Source organism: Bos indicus, chromosome 2, assembly GCF_029378745.1.
Source record: "Bos indicus isolate NIAB-ARS_2022 breed Sahiwal x Tharparkar chromosome 2, NIAB-ARS_B.indTharparkar_mat_pri_1.0, whole genome shotgun sequence".
In the NCBI taxonomy this organism is placed as follows: domain Eukaryota; kingdom Metazoa; phylum Chordata; class Mammalia; order Artiodactyla; family Bovidae; genus Bos; species Bos indicus.
Genome location: NC_091761.1, coordinates 95,842,684 through 95,863,450, shown reverse-complemented (window position 1 = coordinate 95,863,450; position 20,767 = coordinate 95,842,684). Strand labels below are relative to the sequence as shown.

The 20,767-nt window shown below is 34.4% G+C and overlaps 2 protein-coding genes across 13 annotated transcripts in view; one reads left to right on the top strand and one right to left on the bottom strand.

The window, feature by feature from the left end:
• Positions 1–20,767, top strand: part of METTL21A (methyltransferase 21A, HSPA lysine) — a 68,949-nt gene that overhangs the window by 13,609 nt on the left and 34,573 nt on the right. The window lies entirely within an intron of this gene.
• The window catches only part of CREB1 (cAMP responsive element binding protein 1), a 57,254-nt gene continuing 38,218 nt past the window's right edge, over positions 1,732–20,767 (bottom strand). For 4 of the 7 annotated variants that reach the window (XM_070770903.1, XM_070770882.1, XM_070770894.1 and 1 more), the window contains 3 exons: positions 18,158–18,340; positions 16,113–16,263; positions 1,732–8,393 (listed from right to left, as the gene is read on the bottom strand). In XM_070770903.1, coding sequence (XP_070627004.1) covers positions 8,249–8,393; positions 16,113–16,263; positions 18,158–18,340 — 479 coding nt within the window. In that variant the 3' untranslated portion in view covers positions 1,732–8,248. The other 3 variants (XR_011561525.1, XM_070770912.1, XM_070770899.1) reach the window with 3 other exon arrangements.

Below are 20,767 nucleotides of genomic sequence, written 5' to 3'. Positions count from 1 at the left end.
AGGAGAGAAAAGATTTACATGTGTGTGTACATTTAGTGACAGACTGTCACTAAAAGGATAAACTCACCCATTTGTACTGTTTTTTTCCAAATATACTATTACTTTAAAAAACTAAGTTAAAAAATTAGAATGAGGACATTATCAAGAAAATGAGAAGAAAAGTTACAGGAGAAAATATTTGCAAAATCCTATTATTTGATAAGGATGTAGTATCCAGAATATATAAAGAACTCAAAACTCAAGAAAAAGCCAAGCAATGCAATTGGACACTTCTCCAAAGATATACAAATGGCCAAGAAACACATGAATAGACGTTCAGTGTCATTAATCATTAAGGAATTACAAGTCAAAACCCCAGTAAGATACCACTTCCCCATCCATAAGAATGGCTTTACTATTTTTTTTTTCCAAAAAGTAAACAAGTGTGGGCCAGGATGTAGAGAAACTGGAACACTTCTGCATCGCTGGTGGGAATGGAAAATGGTGCAGCCACTGAGGCAGTTCCTCAAAATTTAACTCACAGAATTGTGTGACCCAGCAATTCCACTTCTAGATGTATATACCCTTCAAAAGTTGACAACAAGCACTCAAACACCAAACTTGCACACGAATGTTCACAGAAGCATCATTTACAATGGCTCCAAAGTGGGAACAAAAAAGGCACAACAGATGAACAAACTGTGGCATATATATACATTGGAATATTACTTGGCCATAAAGAAATGAAGTACTGATAAATGCTACAATGTGGAGGAACTTCAGAAACAGTAGGCTAACTGAAAGCAGCCAGACATAAAATGTCACATATTGTATGATAATGTGAAATATCCAGAACAGGTAAATCTACAGAGATTGGTGGTTGTCAAGGGCTGAAGGGAGGGGAAAACTGAATGATTCTTATTTGAGTACAGCATTTCTTTGGAGTGATAAAAGTTTTGGAACTTTTGGAACTAGATATAGGTGGTGGTAATACATTATGAATGCACACTTCAAAATGATGTTTTATGAATTTGCACCTTAAGAACAAAAGTCACATTCAAACTCAAATTACCTTCTCTCTTGTTAGGCCCTCACTAGCATTCTAAGCCCTAGTATGGTCAATGTGCTTAAGTTGTGGAGAAATTAAAATGAAGAGGGAAGGACAACCCTGATTCAAGGCAGCTTAGTGGATAATGGTGTCACCTTCCAGATGGAGAAGAACCAGCTTAAGGGACAATAGATTTAGAGGAGAAATTAAAAGTTCAGTTTGGACCTCTATTTTGCAGTCGGAGTACAGATGACAAATATGAGTCTAGAGTTCAGGACTCAAATCGTATTAATGTGTTAGAATTGTTTCCTTGGCTATGTGTCTTAGTTTCTTGAAGACAGGAACTTTTCAGTGCCTTGAACTGTGTTCTCAACAAGTACATGTTTGTGAAATAAGCAAGTGACAGCAAGTTGTGGATGGAGAGGATAGGCACTCTTCGTTTTTACTGGAGATCCAAGCACCTAAGCTCAGCTGACAAGGAATGTCACCATAAATCCCAGTTTGCTCAGCATAGTCCTGGCTTACACCTCACCCTTTCCCTCGCAAAAATGTCTGTCTGTACATTATGTGGTCACTCTTTGTAGAAGAATAAAACTCATGTATTTCTTTCAATACAATGGCAGATATAACAGGCTTAAACAACATGGCAATTTTTAAAGGCCCTTTAGACTGCAACTGCTAATTTTCAGAAATTGAATCAATAGTACAGGAGAGAATCTTTTATTCTTGAGCTTTAAGTAAAGAGCAGATTAACCACATCTCCTCCCCTTTCCTTCCATTTTATGCAATCACAGAACTTTAGAATTACAAGGAGACCCAATAGATCCATCTGTTCTTATCCTTCCAATGCAAACATGCATTTTGAGACATTAAACACAGCTGGCCATATGTCTCCCATCGGTTGTCTCAACAGGGCAGTAACATCTCTAAATCCTAAAAAAGGCACTGTTCATTAATTTTGCTGAAAAAAGAAATATTGTGCTAAAAACCAGGAATACAGTAAAATTAAGTAAAGATATGTTGTTTGAGTTAGTTTTCTGCTGCTGTGCAACATAAGCTTGTGATATATTCTAGCATAACTTTTGCCATTTAACAAAATAAACCAAGTCCACAAAATATTGCTTCACACACCTAGAAAAACCACAATGTAGATGATCCCATCCCAAAAAGAGAGACTTAAAGAGTTTTTAAAAGCATGTTTATGTGACAGCACATAAATGTTTGTGTAAAAAGGGCATTATGACAGTTGATACCACAAAGATTACAGTAAGAAAAAGCACTTTATGACAATATTTCACAAATTCACAAGGATTACTTTAATATACAAAGCAATTGCTACCATTCTGAACACAAAGCAGCTAATATGTACATAGTGTTAATAAAATGCATTATAACTCAGTACATTTTTTCTTTTTACACAAAGCACAAAAAGATTTAGGTAAAAAAAAAAAAAAATTAAAACAGGGATGCTTCTAGAATGTAGGGAATTTTATTAGAAATGTATTTTCCTCACTATAGTTACTTATTTAGTATTCAACTCCAATAGCAACATCAGAGTTAAAAGTCAATACCCTGTTTTGTGCTGACAGTTTTGGGGGGAGGTATTCTTGACCCCAATCCTCAAGGAAAAACAAAACAACAAAACCAAAAACCTGACACCTTTCTCTCTAGAAACTTCCCTGATTACTTTGTTTCTAAAGTTTCAAGTGATACAGCTAGGTTAGAAATAATTCCTTTTTTGGGTGGGGATGACAACTGACATGACAAACTAGTCAGGGACTTTACATGGAAAACTGCGAACGAGCACTCTTCTCTGCCATCCTCATCTATACTCACGGATTATTTCCCAATTTTAATATAAATAATTTTATTACATACACAGATTGGAGTGGCACCTGGATAAAAATACAATGTCTATAAAGCATATACCAATTCAATTTTAAAAACGTAAGAAAATAAAACCTCCCAAACACAATGACAGATCGTTTCACTTGGCCAGCTGACTAAGGTCATCATCTGCAGGGATTTTCTTCCTCCCTTACCAATTTTTGAACTATGTTAGATTTACTCTCACATCTGAGATGCTCCTCAGACACCAGCTTAGAAATGCCATACTTCTATAGGCAAGTATTAAATAATGCCTGTATAAAGCAGGTAAAATTTGCATTTCCTATAGTTTGACCCTTTCAAAAGACACTTACTGAAGAATATTCACTTTACTTTTACTTGCTGGTGAGAATAACTCAAAATGTATCGTGTTTTACCCAACTAGGACCTGTATGTACAGTACCAGAATGCAGACAGGTCAATATTTTCTCTCTGTGCTAAACAACTCAGCCTGTTTATAGTATCAAATTGCTTCACAGGCTTTGTTCTTCTTTTTTTTTTTTTTCTATTTTTATTTTTTTAAAAAATAAATTTCAAGCTAAAACACCTGAAATATAATTCCTCCATTCAAATGTTATCTGGTCCCTCTTAAAGTTTGTCTGCCCCCTGAGGACACATACAAAGGCTTAAGCTACATTCACTCATCAATAAGAACTTATCATCAGCAGATGAGACAGATGGAACTGCAGCACCCTGTTTGATTGATTTGAAATTCTTCCATACTGACTCAGCTCCATGATATGTTCAACCCCTCAGGGATTAGTGCCTCTCTCAGCCGTTGATTCTAGACAGTCAAGGAAACCAGTTCCTAGTACAAACAGTGACTGTGCAGTCAACTTAAAAAAAGTCAACACATCAACATTAAAAGTATTCAAGATGTATGTAAGCCATCCAACAAAAAGTTCTAGTTGTGCTTTGTACAACTGAGTGAACAAATTTATCCCACAATTCTTCACCTATAGGCTTACTATAAGCACACCTCACTTTTCCTCTCATCTGAAACCAGTCAAATTTAGACAGTTATTTTTTATGTTAACAAAGACAATTTAAAGTGAAAAAGTTAATCAAATTATTACGTGTTCTCCATGACAACAATAATTAATTACCTTGAAGTCTTTCACTGTTCTGCACAAATTCAAGGATATCTTAGGATCCTATAGATAGTATTGTTGGGGTGAGGACAGAATCTCATTTAAAATTGGAAATAAGTATTTATTCACTTGAGTTGTATTTCCTACTATCTTTATTCATGATGAAAGAGAATTAGATAGGGTTTGAACCCATTTTTAAATTAATTGAGCTAGTCTAATTTCCTTATTTTCCTCTTTTTACAGCTATTTATAAGGCTAGCATTTAGGTGTTAAATAAAATATTTTAATCAATGAAAAGCTTCCATAAAAAAGACACATGATTTGAAGAGAGGAGAAAGACATAAAAAGTCAGATGACAATTGATGAGGGAATTTCTCAAGTTTGCTAATACCCCAAACAGGGTCGTTTTAAAAGTGCAAGTTACACCAAACATTTACAAAGAATATAATGTAAATATAATCCAAATAAATATACAACTTTTGTATTAAGTCAATGGGAAACAATATACCCACAGTTTTCAGGGTTACAAAGGCAACAAATAGAGCCTCTTGAAAAAAATGAAATGGTGTGTAACAAGTGTCTTTGGAACCTACTTTAATTCAAAATTTTAACTTTAAGATGTCAGCCTTATTTAATCCTGAAAAATGAAGCAGCCAACCTTCTGATCTTCAAAATAAAGAGACCAATTTATGCTGACAGCTGACTAAAGCTGATCACAGAATTAAAAATATTAGAAATGAAAATAAGAAATCTAGATTGAAGTCACTTAAAGTAAGTAAAAGCATCCTGGTTTAAACAAACTTGTATCTTCCTAATAAGCCTTTGTATGATTCCACATGTCACCCTAAATGGTCAAAAGGATCAGGGATTAGGCCTGAGAGACAGAGATAAACCTCAGCCAGATGACTTCTGATCGGACAGCCTGCCTGACTGGTATTGTGCTTTCAGATACTAGCACTGCTGCTGACTTACCATCTAAGTGTATTTTCTGACAAAAATCCCTGCTCAAATGAAAACACCAAAAATTTTCCCCCAGGATGATTTTTGAAAAAATCAGTGGTACCTTTTAGAAGCTATCTTCAAAATGTTCTCACCACTGTTATAGCTGCCAGAGACAAAGCATAAAAACCAAATACTTTTGGGGGTGGTGGTGGTTGTGGTGGTGGTTCAAGTGACTAGTAACATGTTTAAAAGTATCAAGTCAAATAAAATTAACAATTAAAAAAAAAGGAAATTAGCAGATAAAAAAATCCATCATGAGTGCTGGAGTAATGCAGTCCAAGAAACTACCAAAAGGGATGCAATAGATCACGCAAAAATGTAAAATTTCATCTGACCTCAATATACTATAATACTTAGCATTCCTGACTTAAGAGCTCTCAGAGCCTCAGATATATACTGTATGTATATATATATGTACACATGTATTATACAAATGCCATCCCCCCAAGAATATCTAAATGAATAGAGCACCTATGACAATATTATGGTTGCCAATATGGTACTTGAGTTTGAAAAAGAATGAACTTAAAAATTACACCTGGTATCAATTCTGTTTAATAATGTGAACACATTGGATCTAGCCCTTTCTAAACCACTTTTCAGTTAAACACTATCAAAGCCTAAAAACTCATAAGAGCAATATATCAAAAATAAACCCCTCCCACTTCATTTTTATTAGAATTAATCTGTCCTATAGATAAAAGTGCCACATGGCCCTATATTTGCAAAGTGAGCAATACCAAACTTGCTATTTTCTAGGCAAATCAGTAGCATATGTACAGATTCCTATGATGACAGTTTTATTCCCTTTTGGCCAATATGAAGACAAAAAACATTTATAATGTGGCCACATATATTCTTGGCTGTAAGATTTTTAAAAATTATGTTGTTAACAAAGATTCTCAAAGTTGCATGCTTAAAAACAAACACATTTTTCCCAATTCTCTTAAAAAAAAAAAAGTCTTCACAAAAGATGCTTAATTTCTATCTGTATAAACGAAAATCTTCAAGTCTCTCCAAGGTCTAAACAGATTTAGCAACAGAATATACTTCTTACCTCACCATTAACTGACTTCAAACCAGAGCAGTCATCCTCAAAGTAACTTATAAATCCAACCAGCTAATATGGATGTGATTGCCTTGATTTATCAGGGACTAAGAGACCACCAACTTGCTAATTAAACAGCCTTGATTTCTGAAAACATTTAATTTGCTAAATATTAAGCAATTTTCATTTCTAAAGCTTATGACTTTTAAAGTGTTCAGTTTTGACATTCTGACTCATTTAAAAATTCTGGTTTGCAAACAGATTTGTGATTTTGCTTGGTTTCTATCAAACCAGTTTTGGAAAATGGTATATCTATGCTGGCATACAAATAATTTTTATGCTACAACTTTCACCGTTAGCTCAGCAGGATAAACAACAAAATTTACAGTCGTTTGAAAGCCTTCTTGAGAATCTGGTGAACTGTCCAAAGATAAGACTACATCACTCAATTCTTAGAATGATGCTGGCTTCATAAACTCTGTTCATCCTTAAAAAAAGACAACGGTTTGTTACAAACAAAAAATAATACCATTTACAAATATTAATTAAAAGTCTTACTTTTCAAAATGGACTCAATAATTAACACCCACATCTGCATATTTTGTTAACACATTAACAAACTTAAAAACAACCCATGACATAACTAAATATAAAACATTAAATCCTAGACTCTTAAAAAAAAGAACACCTTTTCAAATGAGAAATTATAATTTAACATTATGTCAATTTCAAATTTTTCAGATCTATCTCAGTCTTATTTTTTTAAAGGGTAACTTTTAAATTTATCAACTTAGTGAATAAAATGAGTATTAGTAATTAAAAGTCATATTGGAAACAATGTGTGATACATACAGACGGTTCTAGTCAGGTAAAACAGGTAGCTCCTTCACAGAATAACAAAGGATATACAGCATACTGGAAAGCTAAGCATCCCTATCCCTTTTGGAAGAAAACAACAAAAAAAGGTCTTGCAAGAATGACAATTCAAATATTGTAGTACAGCAGTCATTCAAATAAGTCTGAAGAAAATATTTTCCTTGTGTATATCTAATATTGTACTTTTAAACTATATCCTTATAACTTTTTTCATTAAAAAATTCACTAAACTGTTAAAGTATGTTAATATGGAAACAATTTAAAATCAGCATTTTTCTACAACACATAACATTTTATAAACAAATATATCACTTTGCTTCAACATCTTGAAGGCTTTCCTGTTGGTGGTATAAGTGCAAAGAGGAGCAGTTTAATTAGAAAAACCTTTTAAAGTAAATGTGTGACAATATAAATATTTTTGAAGGTGATGACAAAAACATTTATTTAAAAACCTTGTTATATAACTCAAGGAACTGGTTTACTAATGAGCATCTTTGTACTAAAAATTTAGTACTAAACTAAATGAAGCTTTGTAATTTTACTTACTTTGATTTAATTTAAAATCAAATACCATGCTTTTTCATTCAGTTGGTTACTTCTTTTAATGTATTCAAAAATGTTGAACACATACAGAACTGAATTAAGAAGCAACAACTGCCCTATTGAAGAGCTATAGTTAATACAGAATATTTTTAAGAACCAAGGACAAGTGTTCAGTATTGAAGAGAATATACATAGAAAGCACTCTGAATTCATTCTTAATTTCTTCAACACCATCCTAAAATTCTTTTCTCACAGGGTATGTCTCTTCAACGATTTTACATAATTCACAATGGAAATGTGAAAACATGTCAATTTGGCAATCAACACTTCTTCATTGCACCTTACTTACTTTAAGCATGCGGCCCAAACATTACGTCAACTCAAGGAGCTGGGGTAATTCTGTCCCTAAGGCAATCAAGGAGCTCAGCACAAACCTTGACATCATTTAAAAAAAGATTTTCTTTTCCTCATTTCCCCCATCAATTTACAAGTAAACAAATTATTACTTCTTGAAGAGGGCAGGGGATACAAAGCAGAAGTCTCTTCATGATTCCTGGTGCTGAAAATTTCTTGAGGGGAGAAGTGGAGGCAGGTGTTGGAGCATTCACAGTTTAATGCAAAAGCACAAATGAATGAAATTCTGTAGTTGCTTTCAGGCAGTTTTGCGCATAGAAAAAAAGAAATGTTTAGAAAATAAAATGTTTATTTTGTCTTTCTGGTTGTGGCCAAGCCAGTCCTTTTCCCACCATCATAGGTGAAAATTGAAATCCCAAATTAATCTGATTTGTGGCAGTAAAGGTCCTTAAGTGCTTTTAGCTCCTCAATCAGTGTCTTGTTTTGATTTTCAAGCACTGCCACTCTGTTTTCTAGACATTTCACATATTCTTTCTTCTTTCTACGACACTCTCGTGCTGCTTCCCTATAAGCAAAAGACAGGAAAGATTAGGCAACATTTCTGCAGCCTTTATTTTGGGTTAGATAGAATACATTAAAAAAAGAGATCTGGCTCAAAGCAACAAACATTTTAATATATTATAGATTAGGCATTTGAAAAAATAAAGAGAATGACTTGGAAATTGCCTAATGTAAAATTTTCAACATACCATAGAAAACTGATTAAAAAAAAAACTGTTCTGAAGCACCAATTTTAATTGATGGGGCAGAAGGGTAGCAAGCATTCTCACATGAAAATAAAAATTACTATATTTTGGAATAGAATACAAAAATTCAAATGAGCTTTAAATAAAAAATTTAAAGAACTCTTTAGCTTAGAGAGTGCCTCTTAAAGTGTCTCAAAAATTTCTATCTGAGTACTTTTAAGAAAAGAAGAGAATGAAAAGATTCTCCCAATGGACTGAATGGGCAAAAGGGCAGATACACAAAACAATGAAGCAAAAAAAAAAAAAAAAAGGAAAAAAAAAAACAATGAAGCAAGCCAGACACCCCAGAAACAAGCCTATACAAATATGGTCAATTACATTTTGACAGAAGTACAAGGGCAATTCCACAAAGAAACAATAATCTTTTTTACCAAATGGTGCTAGAATAAACAGTTGATACAGAAAGATAAACCTGAACACACTTCACACCTTACAAAAATTAATTCAAAAGGGATCAAAGACCTAAATATAAAATATAGTTATAACACTTGATACAGAGCACTTGGAACTTTCACACATTGCTGGTAGAAAGGCAAATGGTATAGCCACTCTGAAGAACAGTTTGGCAGTTTCTTATTAAATATATACATATCATTGCATCCATCCAGGCCACTCCTAGATATTTACTCAAGTGAACTGAAAGTTCATACAAAAACCTGTATCTAACTGTTCATTGTAACTTTATTCATAATACTTCAAAACTAGAAATGAAGATAAACTTTAAGGTGAATGGATAAACCACATCCATAGAATACCAGGGATAAAACCAACTACCTGATTCATACACCACTAACAATGAATCTTGAATGCATTGTGCTAAGTGAGAGAAGTCATATCCAAAAGGTTACAGTTATAGGAGATTCTGGAAAAGACAGAAGAAGATGGAAAACAGTTCAGTGGTTTCTAGGAGCTGAGGAAAGGGGTAGAGGCCAACCACCAAGAATCATCACTGGGAATGCTTTTTAGAATGGTATAAATGCACTGTACGGCACTGTGGTGGGAGATATGTCTGTCAGACGCCAGAGAACCACGCAGCACAAAGAGTAAAGTAATGACAACTTAAAAACAGAGAACAAGATATCAGGTAATCCCAGAACTGAATGAACACGTTGACAAATCTAACTTTACTGTAAATGTATGCCATAAATTCACCGAGGGCGTCCCAGGTGGCTCAGGGGTAACGAGCCTGTGAAGCAGAGATACAAGTTTGATCCCTGCGTCGGGAAGATTCCCTGGAAGAGGAAATGACAACCTGCTCCAGTATTCTTGCCTGGGAAATTCCATGGACAGAGGATCCTGGCAGGCTACAGTCCATGGGGTCACAGAGTTGGACAGAATTTAGCAATTAAACCACCACCACCACCCACCTCACTGAAAGGAGTAGAGAAAAAAGAAGCACAGCTAAGTAATTCTGAAAACAGTGCCTTTACTAGTACTTTAAGGTTATAAGCGGAAAAAAAAAAAAAAAAAAGAATTGTACATAAATGTTGTATTGTAAATTTGTTTCTCACAGGGGTATAAGTTAGCAATTATAAAACTATTTTATATGATACTAGTGTTTAATAAATACATAAATAAACCATCTTTATTGGGAAGCCAAGTTTCTCTCAGAGAACGAAGTTACAAATAAGCAAAGGGGGAAGGTAAGGCTAAAATAAACCCTGTGGTTAGAGATTAGTCAGTGGGGTTAGTAAAACATACTTACAGTAATTACTACAGTATATAGTAATACACAGAACTATAGATGTGTGTATACATGAGCTAGTGTATATACACACGCACATATATATTTCCTAGCTCTGTCCTTTAAGAGGGCCTGTGAAACCGCAGTAGCAAAGAGCACTTTGAAAAATTTATAAAAAGAGAAAAATAACTGTAATGGGGGGCAGTTGGACAGCACTTTAACCAATTGGTCAAAGTAAACCATTTTCCAATGAAAGAAACTAGGGCTCACTGAAGAAATGGCTGATTTCAAAGCTAGGGCAGAGAAAACCGTAAGATGAGAAGTTGAACCTGGATAATGTAGTGTCAGAAAATAAAGATGAGCTTCAAGAAAATTAAGATGCCATCTAAAGGACACAGGAACCAACTTACAAGAACTCCTAATGGCCAAAGCTGGAATAATCTTAACAATATCATAATTAAGTAATATTGAATTACAGCCCAAAGAATAAGGTAAATATCTATAAATTCATACTGATATAAAAAATACACGGGGAAGGGAAAGATTTTCCTTAAAGAATTCCAGTTAATAATTGCAGAAGGGATGGGGAAACAAAATTCTCATTATAATATCATAGTAATAATCAGGAAAGATCTTCCTGTGAATACTAAAATTAGTGGGGAATACCTGAAAAAGAAATAAGATATTTGCATAGTCTCCAAGTATCTTTGTGAAATTACACCAATTACTGTGTTAGTTTTCACCTATAACCACAAATTCTTTGATACTCTCTGTTCCAGGAGGTGGTATTTAATAATCCTCCATTTCAGTGTGGGCTGAATGTAGTAACTTGCTTGTAGGGAAGAGGGTGTAAAAAGAGAAAAATAAATGTAGTGGAGCAGTTGGAGAGCACTTTAACCAAGTGATCAAAGTGAACATTGTCAGGAATGAATCATGCTAGTATGTGCTTCCTGATAAGTGACAAGAAGGGGCAGACTACACCTCTGTGGGATTCTTCCCCCAAATTCATTACCTTTATCTAATCATAAGAAAACAGCACACAGGTCCAAAGTAAAGGATATTCTGAAAGAAAGTTTATTACTCTTCAAAAGAAAACAACTGTCACAGACTGGAGGGGATGAGGAGCCACAATGAATAAATGCAATGTAGTAACCCGGATTGGATTTTGGTAGAGAAAAGTGGAATAACTGAGGAAATTCAAATAAAATGGATAGTTCAGTTAATGGTATTATACCATGATAAAAAAGAAAGAAAGTGAAGTCGCTCAGTCGTGTCCGACTCTTTGCGACCCCACGGACTGTACCCTACCAGGTTCCTCTGTCCATGGGATTTTCCAGGCAAGAACACTGGAGTGGGTTGCCATTTCCTTCTCTAGGAGATCTTCCCGACCCAAGGACTGAATCCTGGTCTCCCGCATTGTAGGCAGACACTTTACAGTCTTAGCCACCAGGGAAGTCCAAAAATACTATGTTAATTACTATCCACAGTATATGACAGAATGTTAATTTCTTTAGTTTTAAGAAACACAGACTGGTTATATAATATGCTAAAATTGTAAGAAAGTTGAGAAGGTTGATAAGAGTATCTAGAACTCTGTACTAAAATGCTTTTAACTGTTCCCATAAGCTAAAAATTTTCCAAAATAAAAAATTAAAAACTATACTAAAAGAATGTTATTTATCATTGCACATATATACTAGGGGAAAAAAATTATACTCCAGAATGTTAACATTTTGGGTGGTACATTAGTGGTGAGTATATATTTTAGGTTATGTTTTCTAATATGCTTATAATGAGTATGTTTATCTTCTGTAATAAAAATAAATAAAAATGGGATTATAATATATATATATTGGTAACCTGCTCTTTTCCACTATGAGCATCTTCCCATCTCAATAAAAACAAACCTTCATTATTAATGGTTGGTTTTATATAGTTGAATGAAAAAGTGAAAGTTGCTCAGTCGTGTCAGACTCTTTGCAACCCCATGGTCTACAGCCTGCCAGGCTCCTCTGTCCATGGAATATTCCAGGCAAGAATACTAGAATAAGTAGCTGTTCCCTTCTCCAGGGGATCTTCCAAACCCAGGGACTGAACCCAGGACTTCTGCATTGAGGATGGATTCTTTACGGTCTGAGCCATAAAGAATTTTCCCAGGGGAAAGCCCTAGGAAAGCCCAAGAATACTGGAGTGGGTAGTCTATCCCTTCTCCAAGGGATTTTCCTGACCCAGAAATCGAACCAGGACCTCCTGCTTTGCAGGCAATTCTTTACCAGCTGAGCAACCTGGGAAGCTGAATGGATGTACCTTCACTGACATAGCATACACTTAACTTGCTTTGAATTTTTTATTTTTTTAAACCCTATTTCTAATTCATTGTCTTTAAATCTACCTATTACATACCCTTATTAGTCTCCTGATTTTATATGTTAAAAGGTTTCTAGTTTGTTTGCTTTGCTATTTTATCTTTTCCTTGGCTAATCATAGGTGTTGTCATACCTACTTAACCTTTTCCTTTATGACGTCTACTTTTAAGAAAACTGTTATATTCTTCCTGCATTCTAAAATTACAAGACAGGGGTTGCACTGCTTCCATAATTTTTTACTCCTCCCTCCCTGTGGGAAGAGTATACATCCCCATTTCACTGACGTTGGGCTTGTCCTCACCTGTGCTTTCACCAGTGGTACTCGAGTGGACGTGATGTTCATCACAATCAAGCAGATGCTTCAAAAAGCATTGCCCCTTTCCCTTTGCTACAAGGACAGGCCTCAAAGAGATGCTCCTCCTTTGGCTGGGAGCACGTGGAGGAGAGCCATAGCATATGACTTGCAGCTGCCAAAATGTAAGTAAGTGAGGAAGAGATTTTTGTTTCTAAGACACTGATTTTTTGTTACTGTAGCAACACAATTAATGTAACCATCTATACTTTTAGAACATTTACCGCTTCATTTCTGAGTATATGGCAATTTGAATGTTACAGAATTTGAAGAATCACAACTTTTCCTAATCCAAGTTTAGAGGACAGCCTTTGTGTGGGGTACATAAGGGGTATCTATCCTAGTGAGTATGTTCAGAAGACTGATTCTCTAACTTTTCCACCTAAGTAACCATAATACCAGAGAAAACTAAGGATGGGGGCACAATCCAAAGCCAACTACCTTTGGTATGAATTTAGTTTTACCTTTAGTTTCGAATCTTTAGTTTTACCTTTAAAATGTTTGTTTCTGCCAAATTTTTGAGCAAAATAAATATTCAAGGGAAGCTCCCATGTTTGCTTCGTGGCCCTACATACCTCCAGCACACTGCCACCATGTGTTCCAGTTTGCGCGGCAGAGCAGGCGATGACAATTGCATGCTCACAAGAGAGGTAGCATGTGCACATGCTCTGGTGTCAGATCCAGGCTCATATCCCAGTTCTACCCATTTCTTAAAAGGTGTGACCTCTGCCAAAATATTTACTTGCTTACTATAAAGTGGAGATAAGCTTCTTTCTTACTGTGGGCAGAACTAATGAAATATATAAAGAAACAAAGTACTGTGTCTAATATATACTGGTACCTAAATAAGTGATATCTCAAGGGAAAGGTCAAAACCAGTATATAATTAAGTTGTATCAACATAAAGGTGGTGCCTGAAATACAGGTAGGCATGAAAGTTTCAAGGGAAAACTTGAAAAGTAGGCAGAAAACCAGGTGAATAAGCCAAAGAAGAGCTTAGAGAAACGAGCAGTTAGAAGTGTCAAATACTCCCATAAAGGTAAAATGAAATGAGAACAGAATACTAGATGTGCCAAATTGGAGGGTATCTGTATGTTTTTGTAGACACAGGAGTGGTATGGTGGGCTCAGAAGGCAAATTCTAGTGAATGAAAGTTGAAAAAGTAGAAGCAGCAGGAATCTGGGAATAAACGGAAAAGGGAGCTATAGCAGTCAATGGGAAGTTTCCTTAGAGTGAAATTAAATCCAAGCCAAAGTATTTTATTAAAGAGTTCACAGTAAGTTAGGTAGCTTCCCTGAATATCTCAGGCAAGCAGAGGTTGTTAGGAGCTGTAGCTCTGTGTGCCCTGTCCCCAACCTGGAGGTATGTGTGTTTGTGGGTGGGTGGGTGTGTGTGTGGGAAATCATGAATCAAATGAATAGAGAAAAAGGAAAATTTGGTATGCCAGTCAAATTAATTTGCTTTTATAAATGGGCAGCTCTCTCTCTGTACACCAGAGTAGACAAGAAGCTATAGTGCTGCCTGCTCAGCTTGTGCTTAAGTGTTTCTGTTCTACAGAGCCAGACTACATAGACATAATCTGAAGTCTTTCTGATGTTTTCACAATCAAGAGATTTATTTTTTACCTGACTGCTGTGTCTGTTGAGAACTGGTTTCTTCAGTAAATATTGTTATCTTACATTTTTTAGCCTAGCCTTTACTTGAGACTTCTAATCAGACTTGCTTCTAATTTTAAAAAGGGTTAAAACATTTCCTTACAAACATTTAAAACTGAAAAAGTTTAAACGGAGTTTATATTTTTAAATACATTTAAATATGAACACAGCTTTTATGTTTCTGCTTATTATTCTAACTTAAATACTTACAGAAAATCACAGATTGATAGAGCACAAATAAGTTACTCAGCTTGTTTCCAACTCTTTTCCTAATAACCCGGAAAAAAACTGCCATTTCTCATAGTCTAGATCTAATTTACTAACATTCTGTAATAGCTAGGAATATTTTAGGAATCAAAGAGGCTGATCTGAGCTGAAAAATGAAATTGCAGAAAAACAAATGTTTCAATAGAGCACTGCAGTTACAAAGTGCTTTCAAAGGAATTATCTTATTTGACCCACAGAACCACCCTCTGGGTGGGTAGTGGGATTCTATTTTTAAAACAGATTCTTTGTAAAAATGCCAGAAAACTGAGGTTTAGGAGGTTATGTTCTGAAGTCACAGCAAAAGGGGTAGACCCAGGATTTGAATCTAGATCCTCTAAATTCAACTTTCATGTTTCCTTCACTTCATCACAGCATGTGAAGAATCTTGGGGTGAAAGGCAGAGGAATATTTTCAATGTTTCAAACTTTTAATATCTTTATTTTCCTTTTCTTTGGTTTGTCTTAGATAACTTCCATATCTTAAGGTAAATATTTAAATCCTAAGCTAAATACATACAAATACTAAGGTAAATACAAGTAAATAACATTTTTTATTCTGCTTTTGTTTTTTAATAACAAAGCTATTTACAGCTATGAATTTACTTTATGGAAATAACTTTCCCATGTTTAAGAAATTTTTGACATCTAGCATGTTCATTGTTGAAGACTAGCTCTATTTTAAAATTTTTGTCAATAATAAGATATTCTCAGAATTACTCTATTTTTTGAAAATCTTTATTTAGGTGTTTAATATGCATTAAAACTTGGACTGGCCATCATACATTTATCTTATTACAAATACATTTAATGTAAATAAAACTTACCATTTATATACACACACAACTCCTAATTTTCTTAATGATACTACTTGTGACAAAAAACAATTTTTAAATAACTGAGTCAGCTGGCTGAAGCAATAGTTAAAATACAGCAAAGTTGTGCATTATCTCTCTCATGGAGAAACTGCATGAAAGAGAACTACTACTCATCAAAGACTGACCATCAGCCATCATTAAGTGCAGCTTATTAAATAAAGAAGTTTTAGCAGGATCCATCAATTTTACTAGAAAAAAAAATCCCAATGCAAAGATGCTACTGACATAATCTGAAGTTATACTTGACCTACAACAATCTAAGGAAATGCAATGTATGTACCTGTTCTTCATGAGGCGAACCTCTCTCTTTCGCGCCGCTTCTTCAGCAGGCTGTGTAGGAAGTGCTGGGGAAGACGCCATAACAACTCCAGGGGCAATGGTGCTAGTGGGCGCTGTGCGAATCTGGTATGTCTGTACATCTCCAGAGGCAGCTGAAAAGAGAAACAGTGAGCATGGTGTGAGACACTGAAGCACTGTGACTTGGTAAAACTACGGGTCAATCATCAATCTGAACATACATATTGAATTAAAAGGAAAAAAAGCAACAGATGATTCTGACTAAAATGTTGAGATCAGCAGCACTCTTTGGCTCATTCATTACTCAGAAATAATTCCCAATTTAGTGTATTTATTAGTATAGGCACTTGGATGAAAAAGGATCTTCATGACTTATATCTGCTGGATCTTACATTTATCTTTCATTGGAACATAGTTCTGTTCTGTTGTTAACATGTTTACCAGCCTTAAACCTAAAACGTAAGTAGGGCACAGCTTGGATGATCTTCCTAGACAAAATATAGTCCTCAATGTCTTCCTTTGATACTGGTAAATTCACATTAAAAAATTTCAAGTAAACTCTTGCCACGACATAAAAACGACCATGACTTTTCAAAAAATAGCAAAATCGAAGAGAAAATAAAGCATTATGGTCAACTATTATAAATTCCTGATTGTAACAAAACTGAAAGGACGAAAAAATGTATCACTTGATCAATTATATCACCTGTAAGCACTGCTTTAATGTAAATGATAATGGCTAAATAAACTGAAGTTTTATTTTCATAATTAAATGATCTATCATTTGTGAAATAAAAAAGTCTCTTTCTAAAAACAGCTTAATAATAAATATGCCCTCCTAGGAATAAGAAACCTAACATTATCTGAGAGAATTTGAAACTCTTTAAAAATCATCCATATTTGTTATTAATATCAATTAAAATGTGTAGTTTGAGTCAAAAAGATGTATATACTAAATGTGTTACCATCTTCAAACTGACGTTCAGAATTCAAATTCACTGACATCCTGCTTTACAATTTTTGAGTACCTGCGTGTAAAGTGAAAAGGTGTTTTACTCCCATTAATAAGCAAAATATTATCTTCTTCAAATATTATTTGTTTAGTAACAAAATATCCTGTAAGTACATTAGGGCCCTTTAAATATATTATGATTCTTTAGCTGGTTTTAGAATTATTGAAAATTAATCATCCATGGTGAAGGGGCATATCTGTCATTACCTAATAGAGACAAAACATACTATTAATGAAAATATCTTTAGAAACAGATGTATTATCTCCTTAATATGCAAATTTTAAATCTGGCATAAATCTTTCTTAAAATATGCAATGAATTCAAAGAAAAATGATCCACTATTGATAGAGATTTCTGAAACAAACAGGAAGAAAACAACAAGAAAACAAAAAAAGAAAAAATATTTGTAGTTTTTGAATTTTTGTAATTCATCATGGATTTAACTATTCTTGCTCATAGAGCAGTGGACTTGCACACTGGCAAAGATTCTTCAGAATATAATGATTTCCTTTGAAATAAAAAATGATGACCATAGAAATGAAGATATAAATTACTTTTGACTAAAAGCAGAGAAAGAATTTGAACCTCCGAAGATTCTTATCAGTGATTTAGCACAACTTTTCATGTGACACACTGAAAAAAAATGAGGTCAAGGGAGGCTGGCTCTTACTGAAGGTCACAAAGCAAATCTATATACCTAGATTTAGAAACTAGCTTTTTAAACTCCTAATTTTATTGTCTTTCCCTCTAGCCTACCCCATTTCTCCTACATCCAAATGTTAAAGGTGTTAAATATAGAAGTTATATTTTTAAAACTGAAAATAGTTGTTTTTATGCCATGACATTTTGGTCTAATTGGAATAACGGAAGAAGAGTTCATGGAAAATATTATCTATGTTGCAGAAAATAAGCTGTATTTTAACAGTGCTTTGCATTACCATACTTACTTTTTTCTGAGTCTGTAAAATTTTAACCTTTTAAAGAATTTACACCTGTGAGTTCTAACTTCTCTTACCTTGAACAACAACTTGGTTGCTGGGCACTAGGATTTGCTGTCCATCAGTGGTCTGTGCATACTGCAGGATGGTAGTACCTGGCTGAGTGGCAGCTGCATTGGTCATGGTTAATGTCTGCAGGCCCTGTACCCCATCAGTACCATTGTTAGCCAGTTGTATTGCTCCTCCTTGGGTAATGGCAACTAAAATCCAACAGATTTTATTGTTACAAGTTTAATTAATACCATATAACATACACACACACTAAATTCAAAGAATAATTTGCAAGACATATCTAGGAGAAATTATTACAGCAGATAACATCACCAAGAAAGATTCTGTATAGTCAAGTAACTTTCTGCTCTGCTGCTGCTGCTAAGTCACTTCAGTCCTATCTGACTCTGTGCGACCCCAAAGACGGCAGCCCACCAGGCTCCCCAATCCCTGGGATTCTCCAGGCAAGAACACTGGAGTGGGTTGCCATTTCCTTCTCCAATGCATGAAAGTGAAAAGTGAAAGTGAAGTCGCTCAGTCGTGTCCGACTCCTAGAGACCCCACGGACTGCAGCCTACCAGGCTCCTCTGTCCATGGGATTTTCCAGGCAAGAGTATTGGAGTGGGGTGCCACTGCCTTCTCCGAACTTTCTGCTCAGGAAAACTTATATCCAATTTCTAGAATACAAGTATACTCTATGAACCACATTACAATTTATAATAATGTTAGTTAAAACAATTAAAAAAATAAAATGAGAAAATGTTAAATTCCATTTGAAGTTATTTGGTTGAGAACAGATACCACTCTGTGACCCACACTTCCTTTATTCTTGCATTAACTATGTACTATATTTCTTCTCTACATTCATGTATTTATTACCACAGACATGGGTATGTAATAGGCACCCAATAAATGATTATTTTAATGCATAATTAATAAAGCAATTCAGTAGTGCATTCTGTTCTCTTACTCAGTTAGGAATACATAAAGTGTAACAGAAATCCACTCAATGAGACAACTGAAATGTCCTATGGAACTTAATTACCACAGACCTCTCATAGAGTTTAAAACTGGAGCCCAAGATGATCATTTAGGAAAAAGTATCTTATTGCTATTTCTAAGCTACATATTCAAGCCTTCTCACGTAGAATCCATTGATTATTCACATGTGTCATTCATCTGCTCCAAAGGAAATAAATTTTGGCTCATACAAGACATTTCACTTTATAAAAGAAACTGAATTAACCTTTGGTACATGGAAAAAGTTAGACACTTTCTCCTGTTAAGAGTTCAAGTATTCCAGAAAGAGAAGGACTAAAAAATCACAGTATTACATATAAAACTACATAATGGATTTTAACAAAGTCAACATGTCTGACTTGAGCATGTTACTTTGTGTCTCTTAGAAGCAAATTATTGATGGTTTGGGATCAACTGTCAGCTAGCTCTGCATGACTAATATCCCGAGTCATTTATGTATTAAAAATTATATTATTTACTGTTTAATAAAGAAATAATAACAGTTAATGGCTACAATTTAGTTTAGTAAATAATACCTGTGAAAATTCAGATACTGGAATATACAATCCATCTACTTTAGCTAACTCCATAAATTTTACTTATGTTAGACAAAGGGGAAAAAAGAAATATGTAAAAAGTATTCTGAGATTAACACTGCTGGATAACTTGAAAGAATCAGAAGGGTAACAGAATCAAACCACAATTTCTCAATTAGAGTTAATGAGCAAATTCCACTGTATTCAACACACACAGCTTTCTTCTTGACTATATACCAATGAAATCAAAGTGGAAGGAAAGAAGCAAACTAAAAAATCAGGAGATCTGGGTTCTAGTCCAAGTTCCATCACTAAACTATTATTTGAATCTGTTATCTCTTCTGTAAAAGTAAAAATATATGGTTCTAGCCCGTAAGTATAATTGTTATAAAACTCAAATGAGACCATGTGTATAGGAAAGTACTCTGAAAACTGAAGTCTGATCCTATCAAACATTGTTTTTCTCTTAATATTTATTTATACACGTTATATTTTAAAAGGATTTAAGATTGCTCTCAAAAAAACTAAATTAAAACAAGAAGGAAAAGAAGTCAAGTAACTAACGTGTATTTAGATGTATATAATGATTCTATCACAAAATAAGGAAAGTGTATAATTAAACAAACTTAGCTGAGAGTTTGAGTAGCCAAAATGAAGAGAAAAACGATTTAGTGAAACATGTTTTTCTACCTAAGAATAACATCTTTTCAACACTTATTATCAGGGATTGTGAACCAAGTAATGGACAAACTAATACTAGTGTTAATGAAAAAACACAACCACCAATTTATTGGCTATAAATTGATGTAGTCACTGGGAAGGGTAACTGGGCAGGCTGACTAGGATTCAACAATTCCACTAATTAGACGCTACCCCACTGACAGGATAGGGCACTATATACTAAAAGAATGTTTATGTAGCATTATTTGAAACAGTAGAAAAGTCCTAAATATTCATCAGTGTATGTGATTTTTAAACAAATGTTATATTTATACAGTGAAACACAATGTAGCTATTAAAATAAACCACTTACATAACTATATATGCATATATTTGTCTGTAGTATATAAATAATGCAGG